Here is a 23,041-nt window from a genome sequence, read left to right on the forward strand (position 1 = left end):
GTTAAATTGATATTAGTTTTTTTTTTTCGGTGATATATAATAAATAAACAACAACTTTAATTTCCAAATACTTAAGCATTATTTTACTATTTACACAGTAAATAATTTATTAGTCATAATCTGAGTATACCTCAGAATAATTGATTCGAGATTTTTTTGAGCAAATTATATCAATTATTATAGAAAATAATGCGCGGTCCACCTGATATTCAGTTCTAGGGTTTTAAAAATAATGCTGGCTTTGAAAACTTTTAGAGTGTTACTTTTTCTCATCTCTTACTCAAAAACTCCTCAATTTTTTGTATTTTTAGACGAGTGTTTTTTTTAAATCAAACTGAAAATATTAAAGTAAGAGAATAAGTAGTATTTAATTATGTACCATTATTTATTATTTAATACGGTAAATCCAACTTTTCCCAAAAATGGCTCAAGTGATTTTCCTTAAAAATTGTGTGCTATGTCGCAAATAATGGAACTTACCTACTTTTAAAATAAAAATATATAATGTTAAGAACCTTTTTCTTAATGTCCTATTTGCAGAAGCGTTTGACTTGTGATTCCTTATATTGAAAATTTTCAACTTAGAAAGTTTAAACACGTTTTCTTTCTAAATTAATTTTTTTTAACTGGTCAACAAAACTTTTAACACATTTGTTTTTTTTTTTTGTCTCAAGTAATATATTTTTAAGAACAGAATTTTTTTGTTTGTTTTCGTTTACAGTTTGAATTTTTTTCTTATAGAAAAACATAGTTTAAAAAAAACCCGCTGCAACGACTTTTTATATTTTTTTTTTCAAAATTTTCTATACAAGTAGTGCATTAAATGATTTAATATGTATTTGTATACATCGTTTGGAGATCGAAAAGAAAAGTATATCTTGGTTCTTGTGGCAAAAAAAAAAGTTCAATCAATCAGTATTAGTTTACCCAAAAAAGTCATAATTTCATTTATTTTGAACTTTAAGTTTGAATAACTTCAAATGGGTTGACTCTATGAAAAAATTTCTAGGAGATATTTTGTAGAGCGCTTAATTTACTATAAGAATAATATTACAGTTAATTTTTACAATGCCTTATTGTAAAGTTACAAAAATTAGAAAAAAAAAATGACCTCTAAATATTAATATTAAGAGCTCATTTTTTGAGAGACTATTTGCTTCATATTTTCAAAAATATTGAGCCTGTTTTTTATTTGAAAAAACGAAAGATGCCTCAAAATGGCACAGCCTAATATGTATAGGTATGTAAATAGAGCAATTGACCTCATTCAATAACATGAAAAATGAGCATTGGTTTCATACTGAATGAGGAAATTTTTTTTAGAAAATGTGAATACAATTTATTTGAATTATTTTTTTTTTTTGTAGCACTAAAGTCATTTGTTTATCCCCCGGATTATCTGGTAAAATTGTATTCATTTTGTCAACTTTCAATGAGAAAAATCCACTGTAAGCCTTTGGGCTTTTAAATTTCTCTCGGAATAAAATACTAGAAATAAACAAAACTATTCAATAAAATGTCAAACTCTTTTCAAACAAACTGTACGACACCTAAGGCACAATTCAATCATGAATTTCATTTGGTGATGAGTTATGTCGGTTCGGTGTGACCATTGAATTAAAAATGAAACAAAAAACTCTAACTCATCAAAACTTTTTTTTTTTCATTTCATTTCATTTTCATTAGAATTTTATTTTTTTTTGCAAAAGTTGAGATTTATTTTCTAACAAATTTTCAAATGATGAAGAGTTATTTTATATTTTACCCGGAAACACGTCCATCTATATATGCATTAGGGTTACAGAATTTTGTGCCGGAAAATACCCAGGATTTTATGATTTTATGTTCACCTCAGTTATGTTCAAGAATACAAAAACAACAATAACAAAAAAAAAAAAATTAATACAATTTTACAACCTTCCATCCGTTGTCGTGATGTTGCATCCGACTACAAAATTCCCAGTTTATTATGATTTCCTGTTTGCCAGGGAAGTGTATGAACTGAACTTTTTTTTTTTTTTGTTGCTGTTGTGTCCAAAATAAAACTATAAAAGCTTTATATCTAGATACTATATCTAACGAACAATTTTGAAGGTTTTTTATGCTCCTGTAGATACTTGGTTTTTTTTTTGCTAAAAATACATGAGTCTATTCCAGAGAGTATGTTAGGTATACAAAAAAAAAAAATAATTTTTCATAGACTTCACATGTGTTCTAACTTTATTTTGAATGTGATTCCTTCTTTTTTTTTGGTTTTATATCTTTTGTTGAACCTGACGTCCTGCCAGAGTCCTGAATTCTGAGTGTTGGAAGTTTTTCGGATAGGTGGTAATAAAGCCCTTTCGCATCCACATATGCACAGGCACACAATATAATTCATTTAGGTCATTCTCGCCATAGATTACAACTTATATACACCAAGCTATACGTACACTTTGGCTAAAATAGGTTTTTTTTTTAGAAAAGGTGCCGGAAAATGGACTAATAAAAGCCAGGTCCATCACCACACACCGTTGCAATGAGTTTATTTTCAGTAAAACCATATTCGAGAATGTTATTTACCAATTTTTTTTGTTCTAGAATTTCTACACGTCCATATAAAAATGAATGAGAAATATATAGAAATGTACTAGATGGGGTTAGGGTTTATACTTCGCACAAAAAAAAAAAAAAAACAATGTTTGATGTTGGTTTTTATTTGTGTGTGTATTCTTGTACAAATGTTGATTTCACTGCAAAACACTTTTGAATGCCGCTAGGCTTGCAAACTTATGGTTTTCCATCATCTAAAATATGATGAAGGCACTCGCACTCTCTCTGTACTATGCAATTGAAAAATATTTCAATGAAACGTTTTTTACACAAAAGAATAATTTTTTTTTTTTATTTTTTATTTGCTAGCATGTTCAAGCTGAAAATTTGTATTTTGATTTACAAAAGGATAAAACATGATGGAATGAATAAGGATAGGTAGAGCCTGAAAGTATAATTTATAAAGACCATCATTTGCATTCTAATTCTCACGGTGCATTTACATACTAATAAGGACGAGTGTTGAATGAATGGTTAAAGCTTATAACACTACCACCATTAATAAACATTAGTGGATTAACAAATGAACATCATTACTAGCTGGTGTTATGATTGGGGCCCTTTTCATGAAGCAAAGGGTGTGATGATTCTTTTGAAACACTTTTGATATGATTCAAATACCTCAGATTATTCAAACATTTTTTGTTCTGACTTATAAAAAATTAGAGCTTTTTATAAATTTCTAAAATACAATTTCGTCGCAAAATAAGCTAACAATTCAGTATGTGTGAAAGAAGCCAATACTAGTGTTGAAGTTATCCAACAAAAATTGAAAGAAATTGCCATATTTATTAACGACCATAGCCTTGTAAATGTTGAACCTTTCTAAAAATAAAATTTCACACATTCAAAAACGTGACTTCATAGATTTTTTTAGATTCGGATTCTAATTTAAAATATGAAAATGTAACTATAAGAATAATAAAATTATTTGGCGACTCTCCAGAAGGATTTTTGGAATTAATTTTTTTGGACCAAAAATAACGGTAGGTACTTGTCATATACTGATTTTAGTAAAATTAAAATATCTCGAAAACGGCTCCAACGATTTTGTTCAAAAAATTCAAATGATAGTTTTAAGCTAAAGTCTATCTTCTCATGAAAATTTTTTTTTTGGAAAATCATTATTAACGGTACCTGCCATAGAACCGTTGTTTTCAAATCCGATTATCTCCGAAACTGCTTCTTCGATTACAGCGAAACTTTTTGTGAGAAAGCATTTATACAATTTAAATATAAACCAAAAAAAAAAAAAACAAATTTGGACAAAAATAATTTTTGGATTTAAAAAAAAAATTTGAAAATTTTTTTTTGAAAAGTCAAATTTTCGAAAACGGGACAATGAATTATTTTGAAATTTTGTTTTTAGGTGTTGATAAGTGATTTCTACAAAATGGCATACCAATTTCATTTTTAAACATTTTTTCCAAAAAAATATTTATAAAAAATTAGTTTTAAAAAAAAACGGATCTAACGGTTTTAAAAATTTTTTTTCTAAAAATGCATCTTAACATATCAATCAAAACTGCATAATTGTTTTGGATTTGATTTCAAATTTTATTTTATTTTATTTTTGTTTTTTTTTCAAAATTTCTATATAAAAAGTCTTAAAAATTTAAGCAACTTTAACTCTAAGAGCAGTCGTGCATTTTATTTTTTATAACACAGAATTTTTGGCATATTTTCTTTTTTTTTTCGAAAATTGTAGGAATTATTTTTTTTTATTTGTATTTGGGAGGTATGCTGTTCTGAAGAAATTATTATTAGACACTCATACAAATAAAATTAAAAAAAAAAAAAATAAAAAAAATTTGAATTTTTTTTAATCCATCATCACTATAGATTTTGAAAGTTTTAGACTTTTCAATGATGTTACTTAGACGTAACATTCAAATTTCGTTTAAATCAGCTTTGACGTATATGAAAAAGTCAGAAATCAATGCACCGTAAATAACGGTTCAAAAAATATGTTTTTATTACAAAAGTAAGAATTTTTAGAAAAAGAAAATTCTATTTAAACGCTTATTCTGTCCACTGCCAATTAGAATAAAAGAAAAGTAGGCAGCTTTTTCGTAAACTAACATTGTTCAGTGTACCAAATTTCACGACTTTTCGACAAGGATCTTATAATAAACTGACGCGACTTAATATTTAATGTTATTTCACTTCAAAAATTTTGTAGAATTCTAAAAGTTGGTAAATAAAATTAAGTTTGTGTAACAATGTTTTGAAAAATATTTAACAAACAAAAAACTGCAGTCAAACCCATTGATTTATTGATATTTTCGGTATTATTTTAACTGTTTACATTGTTATCGAAAACCAAAGAACGGGGTGTCGCTCGAGATAGAGAGAGACAGACCGAAAGAGAGCCACAATTTCGACACCTACTTTTTCGCATCGAGTCCGATTTATTTAAAGAATCCTAAGCTTGCCCTAAAAGTACTAAATCGCAAATAAAAATATTAAAAACAAAAAACGTTATTGAAAAAAAGTTTAATATATTTTTTGTTCACATTTACACTTTCGTAACGAAAGTTGTTATAGGTCTAAAAGAAGCAAAACACTTTATTACAACTGTAAAGTAATAATGAAGACAACTCCAGTGGTTCTTATTAAAAATGGCTAAAAAACGCATATTTCATATTTCTTTTTCAACACAAATAAAGTTCTTGGTTCTATGAATTTTCCTTATTTTTATAAATACATATTAGTGGAGTAACTAAAGCTCAAAAATTGGCAATATTAGGGAACCCGACCGAACAGCCTAGATTTTGATGATCTTTTTTTTCAAACGTCGGTAATTAAAAATACTTTAAAGTCTATAGATTAAAAATTGCCGGTGTTGCCGTTATGATTTTTTAAATTTAATTGAAGATTTTTGTGAACAAAAACAATTTTTTTTCAAAAATTTTTCTTAAATTTCATAAATTAATTGATACCAAAAGATTGTCTAGGAAATTCAAGGAAAAAAAATATATGGGAGTGAGGGACAATCTTCCATAGTTCAAGCGATAGATGCAATTTTCTTATTAATTGACTTCAAACACAAAAAAAAAATATTTGAACACAACGGCAACACCTACAATATTCAAATATACATTTTTTAAAAGCTAGAAGCTTAGTCATATATGTAAAATTAAAATTAAGTTAATTGAATGAACGGCTTTTGAAAGAATGGTAATTGAACTCAAATTTTTGAAAAAAAAAAATTATTGAAAAAATTTTAACATGTCGTTTTTTAAACTTGGTCGTAATATAAAATGCATTTATTTTCAAATTTTTTTGGCGGCATTTATTATGATTTCAAATTATAAAAGGAAATGTCAATATGTAATACGGTTTATGAAAAAAATTAAAAAGTATTCCATTTTCGAAGAACTTTTTTTAATAAAAGTTTTGAAAAAAAATGTAACTTATTTTTTTTTTTAAAGTTCAACATCTAAACATAAAATTATTTTTTATTCATTTAATAACCCTTACTGTTGAAAGTTAAATAGCAAAAATTTAAAGTTCCTATTTACCACAGTCTTTGAGAAAATTAATTATTTCAATGCAAAAATTCAGTTTTAATAAAAAAAAACCATTGAAATTGAAGTAATTTTTCATTTTTTTTTTTTCAAAAGTGTGATATATTTTACCTTTTTTGCTTCGAAATTCAACTGATAATATTTATGGCCAAAAATTTTTTTAAAATAAATTCATATTTTATTAGAAAAAGTTTGGAAAAAAGTCATTTAAAATTTTTCTAATAACATTTTTTTTTTAATTCTGAGTTTGAGGACCATTTTTTCAAAAATTCGGATTAAATTTAGTGGATTTAAATTTAAGAGGTAAGAAAGAGCTTCTGGCTTTTTAAAAATGTATTTTAAAATATCGTAGGTGTTGCCGTTGTTTTCAAAATATTTTTTTTGTGTTTGAGGTCAGAACGTTAAAAAATTGCATTTATCGCTTAAACGATGGAAGATTGTCCCTTACTGCCTTTTATATATTTTCCTTAAATTACCTAGAGAATCTTTTGCTATCATTTGTTTTATGAAATTTAAGCAAAAAAAATGGTTTTGTTAAAAAAAATTAATTTTAATTTTAAAAAACAATACGGCAACACCAGCAATTTTTAATCTATAGACTTTAAAGTATTTTTAATTACCTACGTTTGAAAAAAAAAAATCGTCAAAATCAGAGCTGTTCGGCCGGGTTCCTTAATAATTTGCTTTAGTTACTCTACTTATTAACTTTTAGAATTTTACTGAATTTTTAAGTAAAACAATCCAAAAACACTTGTAATTTATCATTTATATTGAATTTCAACAATGTTCAAGAAAAGTTACCCTTATAATCATCGCAGAGTTATAAAACACAACAAAGACACAATTGTTTAAAAAAATATTCTATGAGAGGGCCCATCGCCATACCTACCCAAAGTTGAAAATTTCAAATTTTGTAATAGCACGGTAAGAAGGACAAACAAGGTTTATATAATTTTAAACTTTCGAACTTTCATTTTTATTTCCTTGCAAAAAGTTGAGAAATCTCAAGAAAAGCATAACTAGCTATAAGATAAGTAGCAAAGTTCTCCTAATTTTGAATTAAGAAGAAAAACAGAAAACAAATCAGCAAGTCTGTTCAAGGTTACTATAATTGTATATTATATTGAACGCCTCTCACAAACTACAAATTGTCTCAAAAATATTATTTCCCAGCTTTTTGGTCTAAAAATAAAAAATGTATTACAAAAAATTGCAGACAAAATAACTGAAATTGTAATTAAAATTATTTTAGTCCAATGCTTTAATTAAACAAACAAATACAGACGACCGACAGTCAACAATAGTAATCCTAAACAAGTTAAATTGTAATTAGTTGGTGCACCACTCAATATAGCCGCTATAGCCGCACTATATCAAAATCAACACATCATCATCAGCATCAACATAATTTCAATTATTCAGTTAACAAACGAAAATTTGTGTGTGATGTTTGTTCCTCCCTTATCCTATATCCGCCTTCAAATAGTGCCCTCATGTATATGATTGAAGGTGGTATGTTGTATAGGTACCTCATATCGGTGTAAAAGGACACCTAACCCAAAAGCAATGAATTGGTTCAATATAATCGAAGTTCGGGTCAAGTTACTAACCACATGTTAATATTGGGTGTCACTGGAACAACATACATACATCAATACATATATGAATCTAAATAAGTAAAGGATTCGATTTGAATGTATAACTTAGCGGTAGGCAAATAATTAACTTTAGATTAAATCTGCCTGATGTGGAATAATCCCATACCGCATTTGTACCACAATGCTGCAAAGGAAATTATAACATTTTAGTCCGTTGGTGTGGATATAATTTATCCAAAATAATTTAGATGTTCCTAGAAGATGACCTTAAGTTTCACTTTTCACACGAAAAAGTAATTAATATTTTGTTGTTTGTCAGTACCATGTAATGTATCAATAACTGATTCGGCTTAATGAGTTCTTAGTATCAAAATGGGAACTGATACTTGGAAATCTTCATTAAAACGAACATCTCTATCGGCAAAGATCTATTTCTAAAGAGAAATCTTATTTTTAATTGAATTGACAATCTTTTATAATAATAGCATTGTCACGGAAATGACTATTTTCATCAATATACTTATTTTACTTATTTTAAATTATTATTAAATTAATTAAATTCTTTAAAAATCTACAAAATTAATTTGTCTTTTATTTTTCTCTTCTAGGACACACACAAAACCTCAGCCCCTTTATACGTCACTGGGAAGCAGCAAATTTTGATCGGGCACAATTGCATGCCGCTCATCAAAAACACATCGAACAAAAACGCCATCGTAGAAAAAGAGAATTGCTCGCTGGCGAGTATGGGCCTTCCCATACAATTAGACTAAGTTTTTTTGCCCACGATAGGTAAGTGAACAAAAAAAAAAACCAAAACCAATTGCCAACGGAAATATCTACTTTTTTTTAATTAAATTCCAACAACAACTTTTTTTTTCCTTTAATACACATTAAGCTACGTTCTAGCAAATTGAATTAAAGAGGAATTTTGTTTCGAATATTAGAACTGTGTTATGATAGGGGATAATAGGGTAAGTTATGGTAGAAGATTTGAAAGTTTTGAATTTTATAGATAAAGTTGAATCCGAAGTCAAAAATTTTATATCAGCTAGGGTTTCGAGATATTGTCATTCTAGTAATCGATATTTTGCTACATTTTAAGCGTTTCCCTAGTACCTGTATCACCGAAAATAGAGAGAGTTTTTTTCAAATGATCGATAAGTGATATCAGCTTTGAAGGTAGGTAAAGCCTTTATTTTTTCTTAAAATATTCTGTAGAACTACCACTTAAACTTTTCTTATGTACCTACCTACGGTACGGAATCCTGCACAGAGAAAAATATGACCCGCTTAAAACTAACAGATTGCCATATTGTTTTACCGTCCATACATTTCATAAGGAAATCTTATTAAAATCAACGATTAATAAGGTTTTTTTAAGGAGATTTCTTATTATTTTTATAGAGAAAATCTTATTAAAATTTGACTGAAAAGTTGATTTTTTTTTGCAACTTAGCAGTAGAACAAAAATCGCGATCAATATATTCATCGTAGGTTGGTTCAGGTGGTAAGGTGGGCGACTAATGATTTGAAGTCTCCAGTTCGATTCCCAGCCTGGTCATCGTTTTTTTTTATTTTTTTGCAGATTTTAAAACAATAAGGAAAACCCGATTGTTTTAATAAGGTTTCCTTCTTGGATGAAAACCATAGAGAAATCTTATTGTTTTTGTTCTATTTTATGTGGTCTATTTTTCTCTGTGTGTATAAACTTAAATCTGCACGGGTCACTGTGGTGTATGTGTGATATTTTTACTATAAACAAATTAAGAAAAACAAACTCTAGTGATATTTTAGTATTTATAATTTGTGCATTTTAGTTTTCCTTCAACCCGGGTAAGAAGCAGAAAGAATATTAAAAAAAATAAAATGCACGACTGGGTCGAACGAACTTGCTCTTAGAGTTAAAGTTGCTTACATTTTTAAGACTTTTTAAATAGAAATTTGAAAAATGTAGGTACCTACTATATAGGTAAAAAAAAATAAAAAAAAAAATAAAAAAAAAATAAAAAAAAATTGGTTTTTTAAAAAAATAAAATAAAATCTGAAATCAAATTGCCCTCCAAAACAAGTATGCAGTTTTGATTTATATATTAAAATGCATTTTTAGAAAAAAAAATTTCAAAATCGTTAGAGCCGTTTTTTTTTAAACTAATTTTTTATAAATAATTTTTTGGAAAAAAATTGGTATGCCATTTTGTAGAAATAACTAATCAAAATCTAAAACCAAAATTTCAAAAAATTCAATCGAAAATTTGATTTTTTAAAAAAAAATTTTGAAATTTTTTTTAAAAATCCAAAAATTATTTTTTTCGAAATTTTATTTTTGGCTTATATTAAAATTGTATAAATGCTTCTTCACAAAAAGTTTTGTTGAAATCGAATAAGCAGTTTCGGAGATAATCGGATTTGAAAAAAAAAACGGTTCTATGGCAGGTACTGTTAATAATGATTTTCAAAAAAAAATTTTCCATTAGAAAATGGACCTTGTTTTAAAACTTACATTTAAATTTTTTAAACAAAATCGTTAGAGCCGTTTTTTAGCAATTTCAACTTTACTAAAATCGGTATATGACAAGTACCGTTATTTTTGGTCCAAAAGAAAAATGAATTCCAAAAACCCATCTGGAGAGTCTCTAAAAAATACTACATACCAAATTTGAAGTCGATCGGTCCATCCGTTTAGGCTGTAACTCCTTATACAGACAGACAGACAGACTGTCAGGCAGACAGACAGCCAGACGGACTTCCGGGGCCCGCTTTTTTGGCAATTCTCTACCATCGTAATGTCATGGAAAAATGTTATCTCAACTTTTTTTTTGTAGGAAAGCATTACTTGATATATAGTGCCTATATCGCAAGTAAAATAAAATGCACGACTGAGGTCGCACGTACTTGCTCTTGCAGTTCAAAGCACTTTTATGTTAGTCTACTTGTAGATTTTAAAAGCTGGCTCTAAATTTAAAAAAAAAAATTGATATTGGGGAAGAGCCGACATTTAGGGCATGAACATTTTTTTTTGTTGTTTGACTTTTTTGAGAAACAATAAAAATGCAATTTTATTTCCACTGCCTTAAATATTACGTTTGCAAAGTTTAATCAAAATCGTTAGAGCCGTTTTCGAGAAATTCGCAATATCGTATTTTTTTGTATGGGAGGATATACGTTCTAAACGAGATATAAAAAAACAAAAAAAAAACCAACTTTCAGAATTCCATAAAAATCATCTGTATCAAATTTGATTCAAATTTGAAGAAAATCCGTCCACCCGTTTAGGCTGTGGAAATGTGTACAGATGGACGCACAACTACACAGACGCACAGACGTACAGACGCACGGACGGAATTGCGAGACCCACTTTTTTGGAATTCTCCATCATCGTAATGTTGGTTTTGATTAAAACCTCAAATTTTTTTTTCGACACGAAACCAATACTTGCCCTATAGAGCAAATAAAAAAGGATTGAAAAATTGTATCACTATCGCTAGAACATTCCCAAAAGAATACAAGCATATCACATGAAAAAAGAAAACATTTTTTTCACCCAATCCACTTTTCCTCCAATTTTTTAAAACTATCTTTTACCAATTGACCAATTTCGCAGAATTTCGTTTTGGTTCGGAAACTTTTTAATTGGGTCTCTTTTTTTTATTTTAAAAAGACAATAGGAAAAAGCAGGATTCAGTAAAAAATTATGAAGAAAGCAGAATTTTAAAGTCTGAATAATTTCGAAGCGCTCGCAATTTTTTTTGTAAGAGTTTTTTTAAATTTTAACTTCTATTCAAATTCGTAAAATTTAAGTTAGTTGAGCTAGTCTAAAGCAATCACTTCAGAAATTTTCAGCAACTTGTGGCATATTCAGGGGGTGTGGTCACCGCCTATTTTTTCAGAATTATTAAATCCAAGCAAATGGCATAGTACCTATCCATTTTGCAATATGTCACCAAATGCCGCATAATCCCCAAATCACCCTACTTAATCGCTTTCCCTTCTGCAAAAATAAGATAAAATTAAAAAAAAATCGCAAATATGAAAAATTCCTCTCAATTTTTTTTTGTGTTTTTTGCTTCCCAAAAAAAAAATCAAAATTGAAAATTAAATTGATATAAGCAAAAGCAGACTAAATAAATTTGCCCGAAATAATTATGAAAATTTTATTTGATCCCAAATATTTTTGGGTTGAGCATTTTTAATCCCTGGCAAAGCATTTCAACAAATAATATAATATACACAGCACCATCACATCAACCATAACCGACTCTGAGCTTTTGGCTGAGGTAGAAAAAAAAAAAAAAGTGTTCACAATAAAAATTGAATAATAACTTTTATTTATTAAACTGTTGCTGTTGGTTTAAGGATTTTATGTATTTTATTTATTTTTTTTTTTTCATTCAAGGGTAATAGAGTTTTAATCTTTTTTACGACCATGACCAAGCGAGATTTCCTGATTCGGATCGGGGACAAAAACAGGATATAAAGGATATAAACTCGTTCTGTCAAATTGTGCGTCTGTTTCCCTTCCTAGAAATGAACAAAATTACATTTCGGTTAATAAAATCAAAAAAAAAAAAAAAAAAAATGAAACACAACTTTAATGTAATTAAAAATATTTTGTGTTGGGTATTTTATATTTTTTTGTATCCTTCTGAGCTTTTCGGTCGTCGTCATGTCGGTTATCCTGACGATGAAGAGAGAAAAAAAAAGTATTCGGTTAAATGAGGACAAACAGCTTTATGAAATTTTGAGACTGTTAATGACGTGAATTTCCCTTTAATTTTCGTAACAAGCTTCGGGCTTAACTGTGTTTGATTATTATTATTTTGTGTGTGGAGGGGAAAGGGAAATGTCTGGTCAAATGTTTATTTTCAGTTTGTGCGTTTACACTTGGAATGATATCAAGAGAATTAACATGAAAGGATACTTTTTTTTTTCGTTTTGCTGTCTGTAGTCTATTTCTTGCGGCAAAAAAGGTTATAAAAGTAAAACATTTGAGGGAAAAGTAATCCCAATGACAGTGGCCAGTAATTAGAAAAAAAAAACGGATGTATTTAAGAGGGGACCTTCTTTCACACAAGAAGTTCATTGAAATAATTAGGTTTTGACACAAAGAACATTTTAAACAATTTGATGTTTAGTGAAATTGCTCAGCAAAGGGACATATCTGACAAAAAAATTTAATTAATTTGAAAGTTGGGGAAGAAACGGGATTCATATTGAAATTTGTAAGGTTTGGCAAATTTTGTGTAAATCAAACAATAACTTTCTAGAGAAATTGGTGCCAACAGTACAATGATTTGAAAAAGTTTGATTTTTTACAAACTTGGCACAAGAGGTAGAAAATATCACAGAGGGACATAACTTCCAATTTTTATTTTCACGACCTATGTTACAAATGGGACTCATTTCCCAAGTGGAACTTATGTCCCAAGTGGGATTTATATCTCAAGTGGATCTTATGTCCTAAATGAGACTTATGTCCCAAATATGACTAACATTATGTCCCAATTGGGTAATAATAATCAAATCAAATTAGGGACTTACAATTGTCTGCGGAAAGAAAATTGTTTAAACTCCATAGGATTTGTTAAAGACTAAGAACAATTTTGTTCTCCCCCGACGATTTGCAAATCTTACTGAACTATAAAACAATAATTTGAATCATCCCTTTATAATCATCTACTCTATTTGCAAAAAGATTTAAGCTATGCGGTTCAAGATTAAAACACTTTGAGTGTTTAAAACAATGCCTCATCAGATTAGTAACGTTTTTGTATCCTTTTATCCGATAAAACTCATCTCCCAAGCCAATTCTTCATACCACAATCCTTCCTGACGGACCACCATCGGTATAAAGGAGAAGAGTTAGAATATAGGTATACTCTGGAAAATACATAATTTAATTTTCTTAAAATGTTAATCTCTTGTAACAAAAATGATTTAATTTGGGTTTATACATGCCTTCCTTCAAACGAAAAATAAAAAAAAAAAAATAAGCCTGATGGAGAGCAAGGAAGAAAACTATTCAAAAACATGAACCCGAGACCATTCTCGACTATATAACATACATTTTCAATACGCTTATAATATTTCATAATAAAATCATAATATCCTTTCGCTCATAACACTAGTCTATAAATCTTACCAAAGCACCATTTACCAAATATAGAGCAAAACTATTTAAATGGCTTCCTTCTTTTCCTTCTGCTCTACACTCTTCATCTACACACTCATTCACATAGAACCCAACTCCAAATCTTTGCGTATGGATAGTTGTATAATAGTTGGGAGTGGGAGTACACTGAGCACTTTATGGATCTATAACTGAGAAGCTTACGCTTGTTTGTGTACCTTTTACTCTGTACTTTTATGGAAAACTGGTTGAAGGATTTCAAAAAGGAACTATGAACGAACTGAACACAAGAATGTAGAGATGATGCGAAAATAATAGAAAATTATTTTATTTTTCTCTCTCCCCTTTTTTATTTCCTTTTCCGGGTTTTCTCGTTTGTCGTTCCGATTAACCTGCTCCTTTGGGACCATATTGTCATTGGCAACAACTTATAACTATAGAAGAACCACTATTTAATAACAAGGCCATCCTCGGATTATTACTTACATTGACTAAGTACACATAAAGGATCAGGAATTTGAATATAGGACGATAGTGACAACAACAAAAACAACAACTTCACGAAGCAAGTGAAGTGAAAAACAGGATAAAGTACTATCAGAACATAAGAACAAACAAGCTTAAATCGACCAATAGACCAAATGAACTGATTACTGCTGGAAACACTCTGATAAATACGAGTTTATTGGTTATATGTTCAGTTTAATTCTAATTAATTGAATGCATTGAAGGATAAGGATTCACTTGTTATTATTTTAATTTGGGATCAGACTGGTATAGATATTTTCGTTACTATATCTGCTTTTACTTTTAAAGCTCTCTATGAGTATTAACGTTTGGGATTAATGAACAAACTTTGATTGAACAAAGCATTTTGTTTTCAAATCCATGACATTTTTTTCATACAAATATGTTTCTTGTTGTGTTCAATAGTTTTTGGCTAAAAAAAAAATCGACTTCAAAATTTGTTTAAGCCATATAAGTCTTAGATACTATCTCTTTTATTCTATTATCGTCTTTTTGGCTGAAAAAAAAAAAAAACATATCAACGAGTAACTATGTTTCAAGTAATACCTTATTCAAAAATCAAAATAGGTAGGAAGTGCATTTAATCGAAATCGTTAAAGCCGTTTTTGAGTTAATTAAAAGAGTTATATGGAAGGAATTTGTTTTAAAAGAGATATTTGAAATAAAAAAATAACGAACCAAAAACGTTGAGTCTTTAGAAAAACCCAAATTTTTTGGAATGTCTTCAATATCGTAATGTTGAATTTGAAATTTATTTTTGACACACAGCCATTACAGACTTACCCTACCGAGCAAGTAAGAACAAAGGAATTTGTTCTTTGTTGCTTTGACACTCACCCATAAGTAAATTTCTTTTTTTTTGTATAAAAATAAAAATCATAAAGTTAAGTATACGCCCCATTGTACCAAAAATAAGAACAATTTAAGGAGTCAGGATTTTGATTTTTAATCAATCTTACATTATCGTGGGACAAACGTTCAAAATTCTTCTTATTTGCTAAGGAAATGTGTCTTCCTCCATGACTCGAGATATGAGATGATTCAAAATGGTCAAGAAAGACTACTCTCAAAAACATTTAATATTAGAAAGAAAGAATAATCAGTGTTGTGCAGGTTTTTTATATCGAGTTTTTTACAGCGTTTATGTAAAAAACATGTAAAAAACTCGATGCACAAAACTTGAAAATAACATGTAAAAACTCACTGATGTAAAAAATGAAATTTCTTGAGAAAGTCAAAACAAAAAATTAAATGATTGATCTTTTGTTTTTTTTTTTTTAATTTTTTAGAGAAAAAAAACTGCATTTTCGAACGATGGTTACTAAGTTAATTTCATCAAATTTGGTCATCATCTTAACCCTCTGTCGGCACACGGGTGCGAATTTGGCAGGACAAAAATAAAAGGTGTTCACAAAAAAGTGTCTTTATAAGGGTGAATACAATATTCGAGCTGATCGGAAAATTCTACATCAATTTCATATATGATTCTCTATAAAATAGTGAGACAGAAAAAAGTTCTAGCGACATGAAAAAGTATACACCAAATTCGCAAAAAAGAGGTGTGTCTACAGAGGGTTAATTCAGAGGAAATGCTTGATTTCGTTTGCTGTTCAACGTAAAATAGGTACATGTGTGAATTAATTTCCTTGACCTTTCAAATGTTTTATTCATAAAAAAACATCAATTTTTAAAATTTTTCCTCTCCTGACACATTTCTTAGAAGAAAGTTAAAGTTAATTGGAAATTTGTCAGAATTTCGCTGTAGAAAAATTGATATTGATTTCAAATAAATTTTGTATTGGATGTGAGGAGCACAAAATTCAACTCTTTGAAGTTTATTGTTTATAGAACTGGCATTTCATAGCCTGCTTTCACTAGAGCCCAAATGAGATTATTTAACCGTTTCTTACAATTTTAGACCATTTTTTACGTTTATTTTACATTTTTTACACATTATTTACCAACTATTTTTTACGGTTTTGTACACAAAAAAATGTAAAAACAGGTTTTTACACGAAGTCGCCTATCAGTGAGAATAATGCATTTTGAAATACCAAGATGCTAAGCGCGATTTTCGAAAATCCGCTTAAATTGTGCACTTTGGAATTGGATCACCTTGACAAATAAATTGCATTGTATTTGATAAAATTATATTTTTATGTTCTAATTCTCGCTCTTAAGGTAGCAACACTATGGTTGCGTATTTTTAAAGCGCTTTTAAGTTGTCATTGTGATTATGTATGAAGATGTTTTTTTTTCATGAATGCAAAATTGTACTTAAAATATTTTCTCGGTATATACGAGTTTAACTGAATTTAAAAATAAATTCTCAATAATATTCAAAACTAATATTCTTTTAAACCTCGGAGCTTTCCAATATTCCATGAAAACTCTTTCTTTTTTTCAATCAACAATGAAATATAAATCCAAAAATGACTTAAAATGAACAAGAACTTTGTTTTTCAAAAAAAGTGTTAATCAATTGTTTCAAAGTTGTTTGTAATGTCCCCATTATGAATGCCACCTATTTTATCTATGTCATCAAGTTGACATTTTCGAAAACTTTTAATTGATGAATATTTTCCTCATACTTTTTCTCTGCCTTAATTGATTTTTCATAATTTTTCCTTGTACGAAAAAACATCCTGTTTCATAATTTAAACTAAAATTAATCAAAAAGTTATACAAGCTTTATTTCCATGCCACATAACAAATATCAAATTAGTAATTTGACTTTGTTTTCAAATGCAAAACCCGCCGCCGTCGCCGTATATTTCTAAAGCTCTTAGATTGAAACCAACAACCATCATAATCATTTACCGTACATTTAATTTACCCTATGTCAATGTCACGGTACCTCACTCGGAAACGAACTTCTTTTTTTTTTTATTTTTGTTGAACATATTTTCATATTTTCAAGTTGCAAATTCATCTGTTCTCTCTCTTTCTCTCCTTCTTCTTATGCAGCAGGAAATCCTTTTCATTTCAATTTTCAAATTTGATAAAGAGCACCAGATCCTTTTCCTCGTAGCTTCTGAAGTAAACATTTTTTTAAAAAATTCATGTTTTTTTGTTTTTATTTTTTTTTTTTGACAAAAGTTAGAAATGCCTTTGTATGATTTGTCACAAGGGTTTCGCCCTGCATCATGGTAAACGTACAATACAACAACGCAAGAAAAAATAAGATGAAAAAAAAAGTGCGCCCTTTTGTGGATGCTGCTGCTGAATCTGTATACGAAGGTACCAACCAAGTACCAACTCTCTCTCTCGGTTGGAAAAAAAAAAAAGTTTCTCATCATATTTTCGAATTCGTAGTTCCTGAGCAATATCCTTGCATTGAATTACAACAAGAACCCAGCGAGAACCTACCTTTTTAACTGTACTCGTGTTTAAGCTGATGTTGATGGTAGCACAAAAAAGTTTCCTCTTCTCAGAAAATAAGAAAGAAAAAATAAACTCTTTTTTATACAGGAGCAGAATCCTGCGAGAAGCCAGTGGAGGAGGAAGGAAAAGTTTTTTGTATTTTTGTGGTAAAAGTTTGTAGGTATATGGGCTGTAAAGTTTGCCAATGCCAACCCTCAAAAAACCCTCGATTGAAAGAGATAGAGAATGTTTGTTTGTGTGCTTTTGTACTTTTTCGAGGAGTTTTATTAGATTTTTTCCGTATATTTTGTTCTCGCAAAGTATTCAAAGTTTTGCAACAGGAACCATTGTCATCATTGTATTGTTGTCGTCATCGCATCCTCAATATACGATGACGACGAAGGGAAGGGAACATTCTTGTATTGTGTTCCATCAAATATTTGATCCAAAGTTCACACAAAGGGTATCAAACTTATAACAAATATTCAGAAATCATATTGAATAAGGGTTATGGTAGATATGGTTTTTCTTAGAATGGAAGTTCTTGATGTTTGTAGTTTATAGTTACAGGGAAAAAAAAGTTATATGGTTTTATAATTTTTTAAGAAATAAGTTGGAAAACTGTGGTTTTTCTATTCTTATATAATAAGAGTAAATGCTTGAATATTTGGGAAATTTAATAAGAATTAACTTTCTTCAAGTTTTTTTAGTTGAGATGTTTGTTTTATTAACTGTTAAAATGAATTAACAGACCTATCATTTAAACATTAAAGAGCATTATAGTTGCTCTCCATTTGTCAAATCCGGTGGTTCTGATTTTAAGCACAGTTATTTAGAGATATGTTCCAATGAAGGTCAACCTTTAACCGTTTTTGCTGAAAATAAATCAAAAATGGTTAATTCAAAGGAAAATGTCGAATATTATAAAAATGTCTTTATTTTGCAAAAATACATATGAAAAGAATGTCTTTTCTTAGTTTATGAACTAAGTTCAACTAATAATAAACTCTCAAAGTTCTTTGATCCAAAATTATATCTCTTTTCACTTAAAATAAAATGCAAAGATGAAAATGTCCTTACCACTGTGATTTGAGTCACTTGGACGACAATGCAATATCTAATATTTCAGGAGATCGATGTTCTAATTGATAAATTTATAGATGAGATTTATTTTTTTCTCTCAGCGGTAAATCTTACCAGTTGACCGAAACATAAAAAAATACAAAATAAAGGTTTCTCTCAGACCTTGACCGAAATTTTTCTTTTTAAATAATTGTTATTTTATGACCTTTATTGAAAATGGCTACAAATAAGTGTTATTAAGGAACTTTTCAAAAGTTTGAGATTTATTTCTGATCTCTGGTTAAAACTTGGCCGTTATGTGTTTCAGAGATTAAAAAAAAAATGACTTTTGTATCCAAGGACTGAAATTAAAAGTATCAATATAAAAAGGCTCAGTTTTCTCTAAAATTTGTTTAATGATGTTGATTTAAAAAAAATAATCTGTGTGGCTTGGCAAAGAGAAAAAAATTTCGACTTTTTGGTTTCTTCGGCATAGAACCGATTTCTTGGTTTCTGATTTTCTCGTTGACGTTAATGATTAAACACATTTCAACGCATTTTCTAAACAAAATCACTCACATATATAGATCAAAAATAAAATTTTGAAAAAAAATATTTTGGAATTAAAAAAAAAGCGTTTTTTTGAAAATTGAATTTTCGAAAACTGTGGATTGATTTTTTTGATTTTGGGTGTTGAATTATAATTGCTAAAAAATGGCATACCGCCTTTATTTTTAAACTTTTGTTTTAAAAAAAATTGTTTATACAAATATTTTTTTTTTTTTAAAATGCATCTTTAAAAAAGAATATAAACTGCATACATTTTTGGGAGCTGTTTTTGTTTCATATGAAGAAGAACGACTTTTTTGTTTAATTAGAAGTCTTAAAAATTTTAGTAATTTTTATTTTAAGAAAAAGTATGTTTGTACGTGCATTTTATTTAAAACGGATTTTTATTGTTTTTTTATATAAAATAGTTCCAAGTGTATTGATGTAGCCCTGTATCGAAATGTACCTGTACCTTGTACCCATCATTTTTTGGTAAAAAAAAGTTCAAAGTTGGAATTTTTTAGCAATGTCCCATTTTCAAGAATTTGATAGTTCATTTTTTTTTTTATTTCAAAATTTTGTTTTTTTTTTTTCAGAATTTTAATTTTAATTTATATTAAGGCTTTATAGTAAATGCTTGTGATAAAAACTTCATTGAAATTAAATTAGTGGTTTGTAGACCAGTGCCAATAATTAAAAAACAAAAAAAGTTAGCAGAATATGGGTGGTTGGAAAATACAATACCTCAAAAACTTGACAAGTTAGAGCCATTTTAATGCTTAATTCAAATTCAGAATGTTAAAGGACATTAGAAAAGTATAACTTGGTTTTTGTGGAAAAATTTTTCTCGCCAATATTACAGTCATTTACTGAAAAATCGATCTAAAAAATCTTATTTTTGTTTTTTCAATATTTTCTGAAATAAAAGTGTATTTTTTCTACATAGCCTAAAAAAATGTTTTAATCTAAATAATTTAGTTCCAAACATTTCAAAAATCAAAAAGTTTTTCCGTACAACTTTTTTTTGATTGTAAAATAATATTTTGATAAAACAACATTTAAAATAGGTTAAAAAAATTAAGTTCTTTTTAACCACATTTTGTTAAAATCAAACCATTTTTGTAAAAGATAAAAATTCAAAACCAATAAATCTTATTTTTCATTTTTCGCAAAATTTCTGAGGTTATATAAAAAATGGTAAAATTTTTGAATCTTTTTATTGTCTACAATTTTGTTATTAACTTTTTTCGAAAAAAACAAAATATAATAATTATTATCAAAACAATTTAATTAATGAAATATTTTAAGTTTATAGATTTTGGTGAATGTTTTTACACGTGGCTTGTGCTCTGTATCTTTGGGGGCCCCTATATTTCGGGGGTCCTGTTACATGTATACAGCTGATAAAACGGTAGCTACGCCCCTAGCTATTATGTTTGCTGTTTTTTTTTTTTTTTTTACATTTTTCTTTGTTAATTGCAAAAAGGATGTAACCTTTCAACTCAATTAAAAATGAATAAAATGTATAGTTTTAAAATTTAAAATGACATCTATCTCTGTGCCTATATATGTAGAATAGAGAACCATAAATATAATACCTTGCATATTTATTACGTTTTAACTCAATTATGTTACCAGTGAGAGTTAAAATAAATTCTTTAAGGACCAATTACCTCAAACTAAAACCCAATTATCGATATAAATTACTTTTCTACCCGGATGAATAATAAATTGCAAATTAAGTGTAAAACAAGGTCAAAGTAAAAGCAAAAACCATCAAACAACACAGAGGAGATAATTTCCCCGGGTGCTCATTCGTTTGCTCTTGTCATTTAAAAAAGTAAGAAGAAAAAGAAAAAGTAAGAAAGAAATGAAAAAAAAAAAACGAATTGGATATCCTTCAAGCGTAAGAAAACTCATTTCAATGTTCCTTGTTTGATGTTTCATTTTTGCCAAGGAAAGAGAAATATTTCCGTCAAAAGAAAATCCAAACTACCATCACCGTACACCGACCGGTCTCTATATATATACTATACCAAATCGAAAACCGCAGTGACGAGTTTTCCCGGTAAGCGGTTTGAAATGAGATTTTAGTACATGAAAGTAGCCTGGATTGCCTCTGCCCGTTCGTCGTTCGTTCAAAACCTCAGAGACACTCTTGCGGTAAGGATGGAATTAATTATCCTAAAGGATTGTCGATTTGATTGCGAAATCACTTTCCGCTCCATGCTCCTTTACTCTTCCTCTCTCAAACTGGCGTCAGCTTTTAAAAGGAAACCATGAACGAATTATTTTATATCTTCCTTGAGATTGGTTTTAGAGTTAAAATATACGAATTTGAAAGTAGCCTGAATTTCGATTGCCGATTAAAAAGTAATTTTGAACGCTTGAAGGATGTCTGAGAGCGTTTTTTTTTCTTCTTTTTCTTTTATTTCCTTTGTTTGTCTCACTCTCTTTCTGTATCCCTTTTTTGTTAGAAAAATTTATTTTATTTCATCCCGTTGCTCTGTGTGACACAAAGAACCATTGAGAACAAAAAAGAGGTAAAAATGATATCTCATGGTGAGTAAAAAAATAAAAAATAAATAAAAGTGTGGTATTTTGATTTTGATTCGAAAAAGGAATTCTATTCAATTTGGATGTGGAATTTTTAATCTTAAGTTTAAAAAAGACTTTATCTAAGGGATAGAATGATAGAATGTGATGGAAATTTTGTTTCTATAGACATTAAGGGATTTGAAGAAAAGGATTGATTATAATTTAATAACCAAATAAGGATATGAGGATTTAAGTTTGTGGAAATAACTTTAAGAAATAAAGGTTTTCGAAAAATTTAAGTATGTATAATTTAAGGGAATTCATATTTAAGGTTACTACGTATTAACTTTCATAAAAGATTAGTTGTTCACAATATGTAGGATTGTCTAAAAAAAATAAAAGAGGTTGTCTGTAAAGCTGGTTTACGGACGATGATTTTACGTGATAACGTCGTCAGAAAACAGGTTGTGTACTTTTGTTTAAAATGAGTCAATTGAAGCGTTTACTTTTTTCAATCAATCATAATTTACAAGAAAAAGCTAAAAAAAAAAATACCTTTTTTATTTTCTCATTATATTATTTTTTTTATTTTAAAAGCTTACAAAAAAATTCTGCATTTGAAAAGCCAAGTATTTCTTCTTAAGAATAAAACCATTTTTAAATTTTTACAATGCCCAAAAAGTGTAAAAATAATTTATTGAAAACACTCATTTTCATTAAAAAAAGCAAAGAAAACTTGAATTTTTATCTTCTCATGTCATTAATTCCATTTTTTCCCTAACAACCTATACAAAATTTTATAACATTTGAAAGATTATTGTCTTATCTCAAAATATATATATCGATCAGGTCTATGAGACATCTACAAAAAGAGCTAGAATTTTTTGAACTCGATCAAATTTCATTAAAAAAAGCAAAAAAACATTTATTTTTATGTTCTCAGGCTATGAAATAAATTTTTTTTTTTGACAATCTATAAAAAAAAATTACCATGTGAAAGCTTATTATTTCATCTTTCAAATGACGTATCAATCTCATTTCAAAGATGCCTAAAAGAGAAGTTAGATTACTGTACTTCCCACACTGGTGGCTGTTCGGGGGGCAACTACAGATCTCCACTGGTGTTTTGAGGTTTTTCGCAAGTTTCTTGA

General features: G+C 28.5%; 1 protein-coding gene across 2 annotated transcripts in view; it reads left to right on the forward strand.

The window, feature by feature from the left end:
* Positions 1-23,041, forward strand: part of LOC129915851 (uncharacterized) — a 337,223-nt gene that overhangs the window by 157,073 nt on the left and 157,109 nt on the right. For both annotated transcript variants that reach the window (XM_055995543.1, XM_055995542.1), the window contains one exon: positions 8,329-8,512. In XM_055995543.1, coding sequence (XP_055851518.1) covers positions 8,329-8,512 — 184 coding nt within the window. The remainder of the gene's footprint in view (positions 1-8,328; positions 8,513-23,041) is intronic.

This window comes from Episyrphus balteatus, chromosome 3 (assembly GCF_945859705.1).
Source record: "Episyrphus balteatus chromosome 3, idEpiBalt1.1, whole genome shotgun sequence".
Lineage (NCBI taxonomy): Eukaryota > Metazoa > Arthropoda > Insecta > Diptera > Syrphidae > Episyrphus > Episyrphus balteatus.